Source organism: Dromaius novaehollandiae, chromosome W, assembly GCF_036370855.1.
Source record: "Dromaius novaehollandiae isolate bDroNov1 chromosome W, bDroNov1.hap1, whole genome shotgun sequence".
NCBI classification, from domain to species: Eukaryota; Metazoa; Chordata; class Aves; order Casuariiformes; family Dromaiidae; genus Dromaius; species Dromaius novaehollandiae.
Genome location: NC_088130.1, coordinates 51545485 through 51558824, shown reverse-complemented (window position 1 = coordinate 51558824; position 13340 = coordinate 51545485). Strand labels below are relative to the sequence as shown.

General features: G+C 38.7%; 1 protein-coding gene across 4 annotated transcripts in view; it reads right to left on the bottom strand.

Moving 5' to 3' along the window:
* Positions 1–13340, bottom strand: part of LOC135323492 (chondroitin sulfate proteoglycan 4-like) — a 40928-nt gene that overhangs the window by 7870 nt on the left and 19718 nt on the right. For all 4 annotated transcript variants that reach the window (XR_010385777.1, XM_064500618.1, XM_064500619.1 and 1 more), the window contains exons 6-8: positions 9978–10176; positions 6889–7020; positions 2450–2622 (exon numbers count right to left, since the gene is read on the bottom strand). Coding sequence is in view for 3 of the 4 variants with exons in the window: in XM_064500618.1 (XP_064356688.1) it covers positions 2450–2622; positions 6889–7020; positions 9978–10176 (504 nt within the window). In the remaining variant the exon portion in view is untranslated. The remainder of the gene's footprint in view (positions 1–2449; positions 2623–6888; positions 7021–9977; positions 10177–13340) is intronic.

The window sequence follows — 13340 nt, the reverse complement described above, 5'->3', positions numbered from 1 at the left end:
TTTTCTCAACAGCCTCAAAAACATCCCATCTTATTGACTAAGAAATTCAGACTGACATGATAAAATCTCTTATGTACATGTCCACATTTATGCTTTCCCTATACAGATTTAATTCTTCATGGCTATTTTGTTACAAAATATGCAAAAGTGATATTAAAAGGATACATTGGTTCAGGATAAACCCTAGAGACCTGTTGTGGGAAGTTTAAGTTGGAGAAAGCAAATTTACATAACAAGGATAGGCACAATACGCATCCTATAAATTCTGTGGTGTTTAGTATCAAATGTTTATCAACTATTAATCTTCCGGGGGGGAGGGGTTGTTTTTTGTGTTTTTTTTAATTGCAAGCCCATACTAATATCTGGGCTAATAAGAAAATAGCACTAGTGTGGATTTTGTTGTTTACCTCTGCAATGATTTCAAATAGAATGAACAAATGGTGGCTTGCTGCAAGATGAAAATACTTCTGAGATATTATAGAAAGTACTGGCAGAGGAAAAAACAACAAAAACCCCTAAACCTCATATTGAAAACAACTGTGCTATACTTTTTTTTTTAAACTGTTTAATGTGGAACTTAATTTTCTTATATTGTTTGCAAAACAACTGTCCTTGAACAAATTCATTGGAATGCAAGAGTGATTTCAACCTTTTTTTTCCTATTTTGCAATGAGGCAATAAACCATACAACATAAGGAAGAGTTCAGCACCATAGCAAAAGTACTAGCTTCTTTCAGCATCTAGCTACATGCTGCTTGTCAGAAGTGAAATTTTAAGTTCCATAATACAGACCGAAGTCAACGAACCTCAAAAGAACTCAAAGAGTTCTTTTCTTCAAAAAGAACCTCAAAATACATGTAAATTCAAATCAGATTTACAAGCATATTGTAACCAACATAAGCTGAATGTCTTATTTTCCACGTAATGAAGAATATACTATATCTGTAATATTAATGTCATTTCTTCACTGATATTTAATTTCATGTGGCTGTAACACACTAGACAGTGAACGTTTATTTTGGATCTTTTTTTTTTCTTCTTCCTTATTCCCCATCCTCTACCAGAATGAATAGCAAGCTGGTAAGACACCTGAATTTTACCTGCAATAACTCCCTGAGCTCTACTTGTTTGAGGTGAAAACTACCAGTACAAATAACTCAGACAGGGAAGAAAAATATGCACATTACTACAGCTCAAATCCTTAAAAAAAATTTTAAAGTTCAAAGGTAAGTTAGTTACATTAGTAAGAGCTAAAGCTATAGGTAAAGAGTGTCATAGTACAGCATGGCATTGCCCCATAAACGTGTAAAGATTGTATCTGTAGGCTAAGAGAGTAAAACTTCAAAACTTTAGCTGTAAGATTGTCTCACATGCTTAACTGTTCCATCTAACACTCATAAAATCATACATCTTAGGAACAGAAGAGAATGGTGTCATTATACAGTCCATCTCTCTCATAATATAAAACACAGAACTCAGCTCAGGAATTAGTGCAACAAGGCCAATAACATAATGGGATTAAAGGACAGTATTAAGAGAAATATCCTGTCTTCACCTTGGTTTATACAGGGCAGGTGGAGATTCCATCACAGCCCTTGGTGAGGTTGTTTCAAAGTCTAATGATAACCATAATTATTAAAAATGTGAACCTTGTTTCTAGATTTTATCAGTCAAATTTCAATTTCTGGCCAACAGGTTTTCTCGTTTTTTCATTTACTAGATCAAACAGCTCCTTTCTTAAACTGTAAATGTAGATTAGGACCAAATCTATCTCTTAATCTTTCCTCCAATAAAATCAGAAATTGAGTTCCTTCTATTTTCCCCTACTAAAAAATTTACTGAGAGTAACTTATTTCACAGAGGACAGTTACAGTCAGACTCTGCACACAGATGTAACTCATTTCTTTTTCTGCAGTTTCTCAAAGGACACTTTCCATCAAGCTACATGAGCTGTCACTTTTTAGTCTTTCAAGTATGAGACTCTGTATCACAGCTGAGATTCTTTAAACACCTAATATCACAGCCAATGAAGTCAGTAAAAGTCCGCCTGGGGACACCAATGAGGACTGCATATCGCCTAAATGAACCCGATGCTTGGAGTTTGCACACAGCAAAAGGCTACTCCTTCTGCCAGAAACTAAAGGCTTCCAACCTCTGACTGCTGGTTGATGGCAGCAGCACAACTCTTCTTGAAAAATACTGTTACAAGCAAAACAGTGGGAAGTGCCAAGACTCTGCGAGCATCCAAGAAGAGGGGAACAAAGGCTCCTCTTGCATTCATTACTAGATGCCAGATATTTAATGACACGACAAATATGGGCAATTGCATTGATGGGTCACATATGCCTGGTTACCAAACAGATATAGATGGATGAGACAAAGAACAAGCAACTGGGACGGCCTTTGAAGTAACAATCTACCCCAGAACTATTATAAAGTAAATGCTTACCATAGACTGTGTAAAACTGAGGATTTCCTGAGTGGTATTGTCAGAATTTACTCTGATCAGCCTTCCAAGTTTTGGGGAAGTTACAATCATAAAAGTTATAGTTCTGTTTCCTGCATTGGTCACATCATTGGTCACAGCTTTCAGATCACGTCGTGAAATAGGTTTCCTGGAACCTAAAAAATGTGTATTAAAAGTGACTCAGATTTGCAACTGCAATTTTTCACAAAGAATAAGTTTTATATTTCCTAACTCAGCTACTCATCTAATTCTGGTACTTAGAATTTTAATAATGTTTTGTAAGATTAACAGTCTTTTTCTTTTCCTAGTTACCTTCCTAGGTACTTTCAAATAATACAGCTCTTCCATAACTTTTCACTCAAAAACCCCATAAATATGAACTATCTTTGTTTTACAGATATGAAAAACATACAGTTCTCTACAAGAAATACAACTGCTAAACATTAGCTTCTGCAAAAAAAACCACCTCAAGTAAGGAATAAAGCACATATAGGAAGTCTTGCTCCTATACTACATGTCTAGAACTGAATTCAGATTCCAGCTGAAGACACCGTTGCTAATGTCTCTGGCAGCCCCATTTGCTCACAGAAGGCAGGGTGATTTAGCAAGGTCTGCCTCAGAGAAGCCTTAATCCAGCAGCTTCTAGTGAACACACATGAACCAAAATCAATTAATACCAGAAATCTGAACTACGCTTTATCAATATGAATACATGATTATCATTAAATAAACACTGAACTAAAAATAGGAAGGACATCACACATACAAATAATGGCCTGAACTGAAACGATGTATTACTAAGACAGAGACTGAGGTGTAACAAAATCCTTTTAACACATAACACTGCACTATCTAGTACATTCTGGCTTAAAGACTGTAGAGCCCTTTCTGGATTTTAGCCAAACCAAGACAGTTTTTGTCATGGCTGTGACAAAAACAAAGACATACTTCTTATTGCTGGGAGTTGCTTGCACAACAGCTAGCAATGACAGGGCCACAAAATATTAGGAGTTTTATTTGGCTTCTTTTTGATGTAATCTTTCCTCATGGTATACACTCAGCAACTAAATCTGATGTTTACCGTGATGCATTTGGAAGAACAACAAACAGGAATAATTCTAGGAGTTCCCCACCACTCCCACTTCTGCCACTCTTCTTGTATTTTGGGTTTTTTGAGCAACAAGCTTTATAGGTATCAATATATAATTTCAGACACTAGCCATATATATCTTATCAACGCATCTCCACTAAAGCATAATCTTTGCAGAGGAATAACACAAAATATGTTCCTGCTGTTCAGCAGAAAAAGCACAGCAAGCAAACTGATGAATGTTTTGCAAGCAAACTGGGAATGTTTTGCAAGCATTTGGTAACCTTAGGATTCTGCCTGTTCACACGTACTTGTATCCTGGCTCAAATCACATCTCCTTTGAAACAGAGTTGTTGTAACAAGATGAGATCCTCTTGCTCTGTTTGTTTTCCCCTTTTTGCCTTCCCATGCATCTCTGCATCCGTATTCCTTAGAAAAGCAAAGCAATCCCTCAGGTCTAGAATTCTCTAGCACTGTAACTAATTCAAGACGTGCCCTTCCTCTTCCTCTCTCTACTTTTCCTGTCCCTTTTCTGTGTGCCAAGGTGGTGAGGAAGCATGACCTTGTGTTGTGTGTGCAGCAGATGTGTTCAGGAATGCAGAACAGAGCGCAGCAGTTAATCAGACCACATGTTATCTGCACAACACAGCTATTTCTCAATAACCTCACACTTATGCAAATCAGGGCCCACTGTCCTAACAGATCAAGACAGAGTAACTCTCAAAAATGGTTATGCTGTAGTGATGGATGGTACCACTTCAATTTTTCATGATAATGATACCACACATGGCATTACAACACTGCCATCGCAGTACAGGGCAGAGGGTGGAGGCGACCCGTACCTCGATGCCACAGAGCCCTGGCTTATTCCTCACAGACCTGATCTCACTCAAGAGCCAGGACTTTTCTGCACAGCACAGGCTGAAATATAGCTTAGGGCCACAGATACTAAAGTTTCTCACCGTTTCCTGTGAAATGGGATCCTCCCCCAGACAACCTCCTCCTTTCCCCACTTTTCTCCTGAGACCTGAAAACCTTTTGCAGCACCTGCAGCAGTTCTGCTCTGGTTTGCCACTTGAACAGAGAAAGGGGGGCGTTTTGCTAGCCAACAGACCGGGTAAAGGAAAGGGAAGTGAGACCACAGTCTGATCCCAAGTGTGGGAGCACAGACATCACACAAGCAAAACCATCCAAACTCTGGGAAAAGGAAGAGAGAGAGGAGGAAGACATACCGCAAGGATGGGTGGTGCAGAGCACAGCGGCACTGAACCGTGTGGGCAGAATACAACAGCATAACACCATTATCAGTACCTAATAAATTTGGTATCTGTAATAATTTTGGTGTCTGTTTTTACTGCCTGCATTTAAAATTGGGAGACTACTCTGGCATGAGCATTCTTCCTGTCATTGCTGCGCAGCTATGGATCACCTCACCTACTGACTGGCTCAGACAGCTCTGCTTCTGAGTGACTACAAGTCAGGCTGTCTCTTCTTCTCAAATAGCAACTCAGCTCATTCTCTCTTCGAGCAATTGCTTCCCGGAAGAGAGCAAATCCTCACAGTCTAGTTATATAGCTTATGTAGGAAAAACTCTTATCTATCAATGTAGTAAGCATACTGAATAAAACAAAATTCTGTTGGACAGAAGAAATCCATAAATTGCATAAACAAATGTGGTATATTCAGCAGGAAAGAGGACAGCAGTACATGTGCTTACAAAACTGCAGAACAATATGCTTGAGAGAATACTTAACATCCAGTCATGAAGACATGGCAAATTCTTCACAATATATTCAAGTTCCACTTCCCTAGAGAGAAAATCCTTCAAGCTGTCTCAAAATCAGTATTTCCTGCAGCGCTATAAAATATAATGGGACACTGGTTATTGTTTACATGTGGATGAGCAGCTGGCACCACCACTGTTTGAATAGTCAGTCCATGATGATCAAGTACCAGTATTTGCTCACTGAAACCTGCACAGCTCCAGAATGTCTTCAAAAAATCGGCAAAAACAGAAAAGGTGAAAAAGGTAGCAAAGTTCTTTTTCAGCATTAAAAAAGTATTACTAGCTCAAAGTAAGTCAGAATTCAGCAAAAGCTGTAGGCCTTGATGAATACAGCTTGCAGCGCTGAGAGAAATATTGTATTTTCCAACCTGGAGAACTGAGAGAAAGTATAGGGACTTTTTCTTCTGCAAAAGTATCAGGCACATTTTTCTTACAATTATCTTTGGCTCAAGATAGGATTCCTGTAAACCTCTGTGCCTGAGGCACCTTTACACACCAAAATCACAGACAGATTAATAAGCCTTGTAAGTGGATTTATTTGAATCCCATTTATATTGACTGAATTAGAAGATCATGCTGCTACGATCCCATTTTTTGTTGCCTGTGTTTAAGTGGCTTTCATTGCAAGCCTTTATTTATATAGCTTATATTCAGGAAGTTTAAGAAACTGAAGTACTCTTTTTCTGCTTAGGATTAATAAATCAAGGCATAGATTAAGATCTATAGAACTCTTCCAGTTTTGAACCTCTCTACAGCTGTATGGACCATATTCAGAGAAAAAAAGAAGGTGGTGCAAACAACATCTACAGGACAAGTATGATACAAGATGTTGCTGATAGAAGACTAATCTTTATTTCTCTTTTAATCCTGTACTTAATGTTAGATTACTAACTCAATGAGGGATTACTCTTGCCAGCGCAGCGCAATAAGGAACTCGGGAGAGACTCTCTTAACTCATCAATTCCTGCAGGAGTAGGATTTCATTAAAAAAAAATACAAAGCTGCTGACCCAGCTATTTCCAAATGCACAAATATGAATCAAGGCTATTCAGTCCTTCTGATTCATCAGTGAGTCCCAGCTGCTCTCCATAACTTTGCTCGAATTTGAGTATGCCATTCAGAGCCCCACAGACATGGGCTTCACCCTGCTTCTGCTAGGCAAAATGACAACCAGCTGAGAGAGGCTTTGCATCTTTATTTCTATGAATGCAATATTGAGCTTTTAAACTAAGTTGAACAGGAAATTTTCAATGCTTAGCCAGACAGTTTACTGTTACACTGCACTTATATATTTCACTGCCTATTTCCATCACTGACAGCACATATGCATATCAAAGAATTAAACCCTATACAACAGTGAGAACATTTGAGACAACATGACTGATCTTTTAAAAATCAGACAGACAGACGTTTCCATGCATCTATATCCATGTATCCAGTCATCTATTGTTTAGTCAAACAGCTACCTAAACAATTACTGTATACATGGTAGGTTATGAAATTATTTCAAGTACATGAAATCAAGATAATCTGTTAAAACCAAACCTGGAAAGACTCCAAGGCCTTTGTTCACCTCTAGGCTAACTATTAGAGTCCGAGCTGTGATGCTAAAAATCTGTCGAGGTGCAAAGTTCAAACCATCTGTAACCTGAAAGCTGAAGCCTCCAGACATTGCTCCTGTAGAAAACAAAACATAAATTTTTCTTTTATTTCCCCATTTTTCATCCAAAACACACAAACCTAAACTGCGCACATTTTGCTTTTGACTACGATGAAATAAAAAGTCATCCTGAAGCCATTTTTTGATCAGTATTTTTGTATCTTAACTAAGAATTAAATAAAATCATAATGCAGAGAACCATCCCAAGGAAGAACTACTAGCTGTTGCTTATACTGAAGGGCAAACATCCCCCAGAGGTAAATCAGCAGACTGCCCCTACCTTTCTTCTTTCACTGAACCCAGTGGAGCTGAAACCAGCTGAAACTTGGGGAGACACTGGCCCCAAGTTTTCTCCTCCTTTTATATCTTAGGAGGGACCTCAGCACTCAAGCAGCCACATTTTGGCAGAGATGTAATTCTGGGAGAAAAACAACTAGAACGGGCTTTCATTTTGGTTTAGATTTAACCTGGAAGCTGATTCACTCCTTTAACTGTTTCCTTCTCCTTTGCTCTCATTCAGCTTTACTGAAGAGGATATGTTGTCACAGCTCAAACTATTTCAGAGTTGTATGTATTTATACTAAATGCCCATTTTCTTCTTTAATCTTAGGACCTGTATGTAGTCTGGCATAAGCGATAGTAAAATATTTCGAGGAGACTGAGTGAATTCCTGTAAAAATACATTTCTCAGAACTGACTTTTGGAGGTGTAGAGCGTTTTAAATGGAGGGTCCTCAAACTGTTTATTTAGGTAGAAAAAGATAATGAAAAATTACAACATTAACTGCTGCCAACAGTTACTGTTGCTCTTCCGCTTGCTTTGCCACATGAACATGTATCCTAAAGTGTGAGGTTGCCATACAGTTTTAACAAAAAGATCAGCACTCCTTGCCTAACTATAAATGAACATATCAGAAGAATCAATGTTGGTTCTGAGATTATAGTTAAAAACTCCCCTAGGGAAGTTAATAATAGTTAACAAATCCCCTGCAGCAAACACAGAAGCATCTCTGGAATATCAAGCCAATTTTTTTGTATTTTTAAAGCTTTTATTTTCTCTTGATAAAAACACACAACTGGTTGCACATTTAAAGTGGCAATGAGGAGTCTAGGATTTGCCTCAGGTTGGGAGGAAAATGCTTACTTAGCTTTACTTGCTCTCTTGGCTAACAAAGAGCAACTTTCTGACTGAAGTAATCAGAAATTTGTCATTGACAGTCAGGAACAGAACTAAACCCTCAAGTGCTACTTGGCTGAAGCATATATTACTTTAGCATAATTAATTTTAAAGGAATAACTAATCAGAAATAATAAAAAGGATGCCAGAAAGAGGGTTGCAAGAACTGCACTGCAAGACATTGAGGCTTAAGGAGCGCTGACAGGAGTTCGGCTCAGTACTGCCCTGCGGAAAGCCACTGGCAGGGCGTCAGGGCAGACCCCATCCTGCCAAAGCGGGTGGGCAGCACCCTGGAGTGCAAGCGAGCGTGGAACAAGGGAAGCAATTTGCACACTGAAAGAGGAGTACAGAAAAGGAACGGTATGTTCTGTTTCTGCATTTACGCTCCTGACAGAACATGCAGGGATCACTGAGGAAGCAAACACAAAACTTCAGGGGAAAACACAAGAACGAAGAAGCAGATTCGCAATGCAGCACAGAGTAAGTAACAACTTACAATTCACAACACTGAGGAAAGATGAAGAAAATAGTTTTACAGAAATCAATATTAGAGGCATGAAAGCAAAAGTATGGTAGTACTTTCTTTTGCAGTACAAAACAATCTGAAGACGGAGAGTCATTGCAATGTACAGATGCAGAAGACCTTTGACAGCTGGAGCAGTCAAGGCTATCAGGAGTAGCCAGTGGACAGAAGAGCAACCTCAGCCCCAAAACCCTTTTGTCTTGGAAAAGGTTAGAGTGAGCAGGAAGAGCAGAAGCCAGACTGCGGAGGGCATGAAATGGAGTGGTACTTAAGACTAGCTGAAAAAGTTAGTATATGCTAAAAGACCCGAGATAAGGGACAGAACAACAGTTGTAGGGGAAAGAAGAGTAATGACAGCAACCAGGTAAGGAAAGGCCCCAGGACAAGGCTGGAGGCAGGAAGATGAGTACACTTCCAGCAACAGTCCAAGATGAAGGAGAAAAGAAAATCCCAGACTGAGAAAGCAGAGAAGGTGAAATAGCTAGAGTCCTTTATGAAACACTGGCCATGACGGTGAGTGGATGGCAGAGACAGAGCAGCTGCAAGAGCAGGCACATGACTTGAGCAGTTTTACATTTCAGTTCTACTGTACATCCCACACTCCCGCTCACTGAAAAATGAAATTTGTTATTTCTTCTACTACTTTTAATCTAGATTTCCTAAGGCTGCAGATGTGCATTTACCCTTTCTGAAACACAGAGCGGATTCAGTTCCTCAAACTAAGACTACCATCTTCCTTCTACCTTTCCATCACAACAGGGGTCTTATATGTCAAAATCTCCCTTGGAACAACAGCTTAAACAGCTTGACTCACTTTTGCCGTGTTCTTGACCTGCTATTTGAGCAGAATACCTAGAGCTCGCCTACAGCCATTACGCTGCTTGCAAAGCAACTTCAGCAACACATAAACACTCTGCAAAATATTGCACTTGAAGTCAGAGCTCTTCAATCTGCACCAACCTTCATGAAGTCACAGCACAGATCTGAAGTGACTGCTGAACCCAAGAACACTAAAATTAACTCCACCCTGCCTCCGGGCTGGTGGGAGAGCTCCGTACCTCTCTCAACTTCTTATCTAAAACACAGCTGGGGGGTCTTGGTAGGCACACATTTAAATAGTCATAGGACCCTTGCCTGTTCAGTTTATGAGAACATGTATCACAAAGCCAGTGCTCTGAGATTTTTGTGACATTACAAGGACATCCTCAAAGGATTACAAACGCTGAAGAGAACCAGTATTCTGGTAACAGAGGTTGTATTTTTGGAACCACATACCACTGTGCACAAATACCAGCTGCCCTTCTATTATATGAGCCTGAGTAAAATTAAGGATGCTGTTGTTTGGAGAGGACTTCAGAGCCAAGTGCCCATTGCTAGGTGTAGTAAGGGTGTATATCAGTTCGGATGGTGAGGAGTCCTTGTCTTCTGCACAGAGGTCGTCAACAGTTATTTCTGTGACTGAACCCACCCAGACCTAGGAAAATAAAAGAAAATAAAAAGAAAAGAAATGTATGCAAAAGAAGAACAGGAAAAAAAAGCACGAAGAAAGAATACAGATTCTTACTGTACGTCACTATAACATGTTTCCTTACTGTCCATCCAAATTTCTGATCATGGATTGCAATGGTTAATGTTGGCAAATGATTTTCAAAAGCAAGACCATGAAATAATACTAGCAAACACATTCAACATCAGTTTGGATTTCAGATAGCAGCAGCACAAGTGCTCTATTTGTCAGGCACTATCCAAATTCTTACAAACATAGCAAAACTGTGTTTTGATAACTGAGTCAAGGAACTGCTTTCCAACACATACACATGAACATTAGTGTCACGTACTTCACAGTGGGCAAGGCATTCAACACACTCAGCTTTCATTACAGGAAAAGAAAAAAGAAAAACAGCCCGAGGACAACAAAATCTTTAATACAAATGAAACACTTCTTGTAGCTGGATTATTTTCTTTTTACAATATGCACTAAAGGCCCTTTTTGTGCACTAAAGAACTCCTAGAGGTGCTCCTTCCGGTGGGAGATGAGGGCACCAGTACCTTCAACAGCTGCTTGGCACTTTGCAAGGTCATGCTTCAAGCCAAAATAAATAACTAGTATTTCGGAAGATGGTATAAAACCCATTACTTAATTCTAGCAAATATGCTTACAATATTTTTACCTTAAGTTTAAGCACACACGGCAAGATCCTTATTTTGAGCAGAGAGGAATGCTGTCTAAGCTTCAGTCACAACTCACTGGTTAATTTCTGGTTTGGAAACAGTAAGCAACAGCCTGCTTTACTCTTCATCTTTGCTGTATTTATTCAGAATTACTGACAAGCACTAAGACTAACAAAAAACAATACATATTTCCCTTAAAATGAAATAAAGTCCCTAAACATTCAACACATCAATGTCAATTCATTTCATGCAGAGTTTATTTCTTTGTGTATAATCTTTAAAGCCTGAGTCTTTAAAGCCTTGGCTTGGGCTTCAAAACACTTACTGCATTGTCCTTTCCTGTCCTCCTAGGGCCTTAGGACACTTCTAACAAGTATCTGGTAGTAATATCACACCAAAAGGTTAAGGCGTATGTGTGATCCTTGACAAAGGATGTTTTACATCTGCCAAAAATAAAAATCACCAATCACAGATTTTTCCCTAAGTATTAATGTTACTTTTTAATGAAAACTATGGATGAAATAGTGACTTTTTAAAAAGTCACTGGGATTTTTGCCACGACACTTCAATAGAAGAAGGATTTCAGCCTACATTGTATCATAAAATCTTTGTCACGGAAAATGAGATACTGTGTGTTTTCTAACTAAGAAAACAGGTTTGAAAAAAAAAAAAGTTGAGATGTTTTCTGTCACAGAAATGTAACACATCTTGCAATCAGGAAATAGCCATTTTCTTCCTTGAAATATGTCTTTCTCTATAATGTAATTACTAGAGAAGTTTGATAGAAGATATCACCTAGGAAAACACAGGATGGTAACTACCAGCAAAGGCAGACCTCTTAATGACCAGCCCCAAGTAAGTGCATCGGAGTCACTAGCTAAGTGCATTAGCGTCAGCAGTTTGGTGCTCTGACAGCATTTCAACTCATGTCACTAATGCTTGATTCAGACTATTCTACACCAAAAAGACAAGGTCACATATAGAGTATGGAAAAACATAAGAAAAGACTATGGAAATATGTTACCACATATGACTCGGGCTAAACTTCCATAAGTTTAAAAAAAAAATTCTCTTACTAAAGGAAAAATTGAGCTTTTCAACTGTAACATCAGTGTTTATTTCTATTGTTCCAGCACTACTATATGTATATATTTTTTTAAGTACAGTACATGCTGAGGTCCTCTGTGACCTGTAACATAATCCTCAAAGAATGAAAGGAGATACACGAGCTGAAAAGGGTTGCAGGGAAGCAGACACTCAGAACACTGCAAGTACTGTACAAGCGGCTTATTTTCCACATCTGGGATCAAGCCCTCCTCAAAGAACACCATGAAAGCTGTATGCTCCATCTCTAGGATGTAACATTATATTAATTTTGCATTTGCCTAACACTTTCGGCACAGTCCACAGAAAGGTTTGAGACCCTGTCTGCTGGGAAATAATCTATTCTAGTCTGCTTACAGCATTCAGCTCACCTGTTTCTCTCCTTTTGTGTTACACATCCTATTACATACTCTATATACACAGCCATTTTCATAAGTGAATGATTTAAAGGAAAAAAAATCAGCGTTTGAATTTTGTTTTGAAAAAAATCTAGTTATAGGAAAATACAGCCCTCTTGTGGCAACAAGAGAGTACAGTCATTTCAGAGTGGCATTAACAAATAAACATATTTACACAAATACATAAATAGAACAAGTAAGGCCAGGACACCGATTTTCTTTAAAAATCAGATTTTTGTCTCCTGCCCCCCCCCAAGAAGCTCTCACTATAAAACAAACCTAAATTATATAAAGTAAACCCTAAAATGATGTATAAATTCACCTACTAAATACATTTATCCCTCAAACACTCATTTTTCTAATAGAAATACTTTGACTTAAACGCAGGGTTTCCTAGCACACATTACAGAAGCTCTCGGTACAGTAAAACTTTCTATATTTCATGTGTTACATTAACGTAAATACTTCAGCATGTTATAAAAGCTCAGCCAAAAAAGGAAAGTAGAAAACTTCAATTACTTTCATTTCCTTGCAAAAAATCAGAAACAAGCCCCCAAATACTTGGCTGCTTGTCCTATTGAAACTCCCCCCATGGTGTCCATAACCTTGTATATACAATGGACACTGTGGATTGAAGAAGGGATGTTACAGATGCCCCAGAAGTGAGGGAAGTTAAGAACCACTTGGCATGAATATACAGACTCAACACCTTCTTGCATTTGGCCTGAAGTCCCGTGACAAAGCCCCAGTTAACTTTCATATATCCTCACCAAGATCACCAGGCAAGTACCACAGCTCTTCAAGGGAACCTATTTCTCAACAGCAAGGGGGCCATATGGGAACCTTATTTTTTAATTCTGTTATTCAGTTAGTTGGTCTTCTGAACTCTTTTTAGATTGAGAGCTGCAAAAATTCTGAGATGCTAAACTTCAGGCAGCTCAAATGGTCCTACTGAAGATGACAG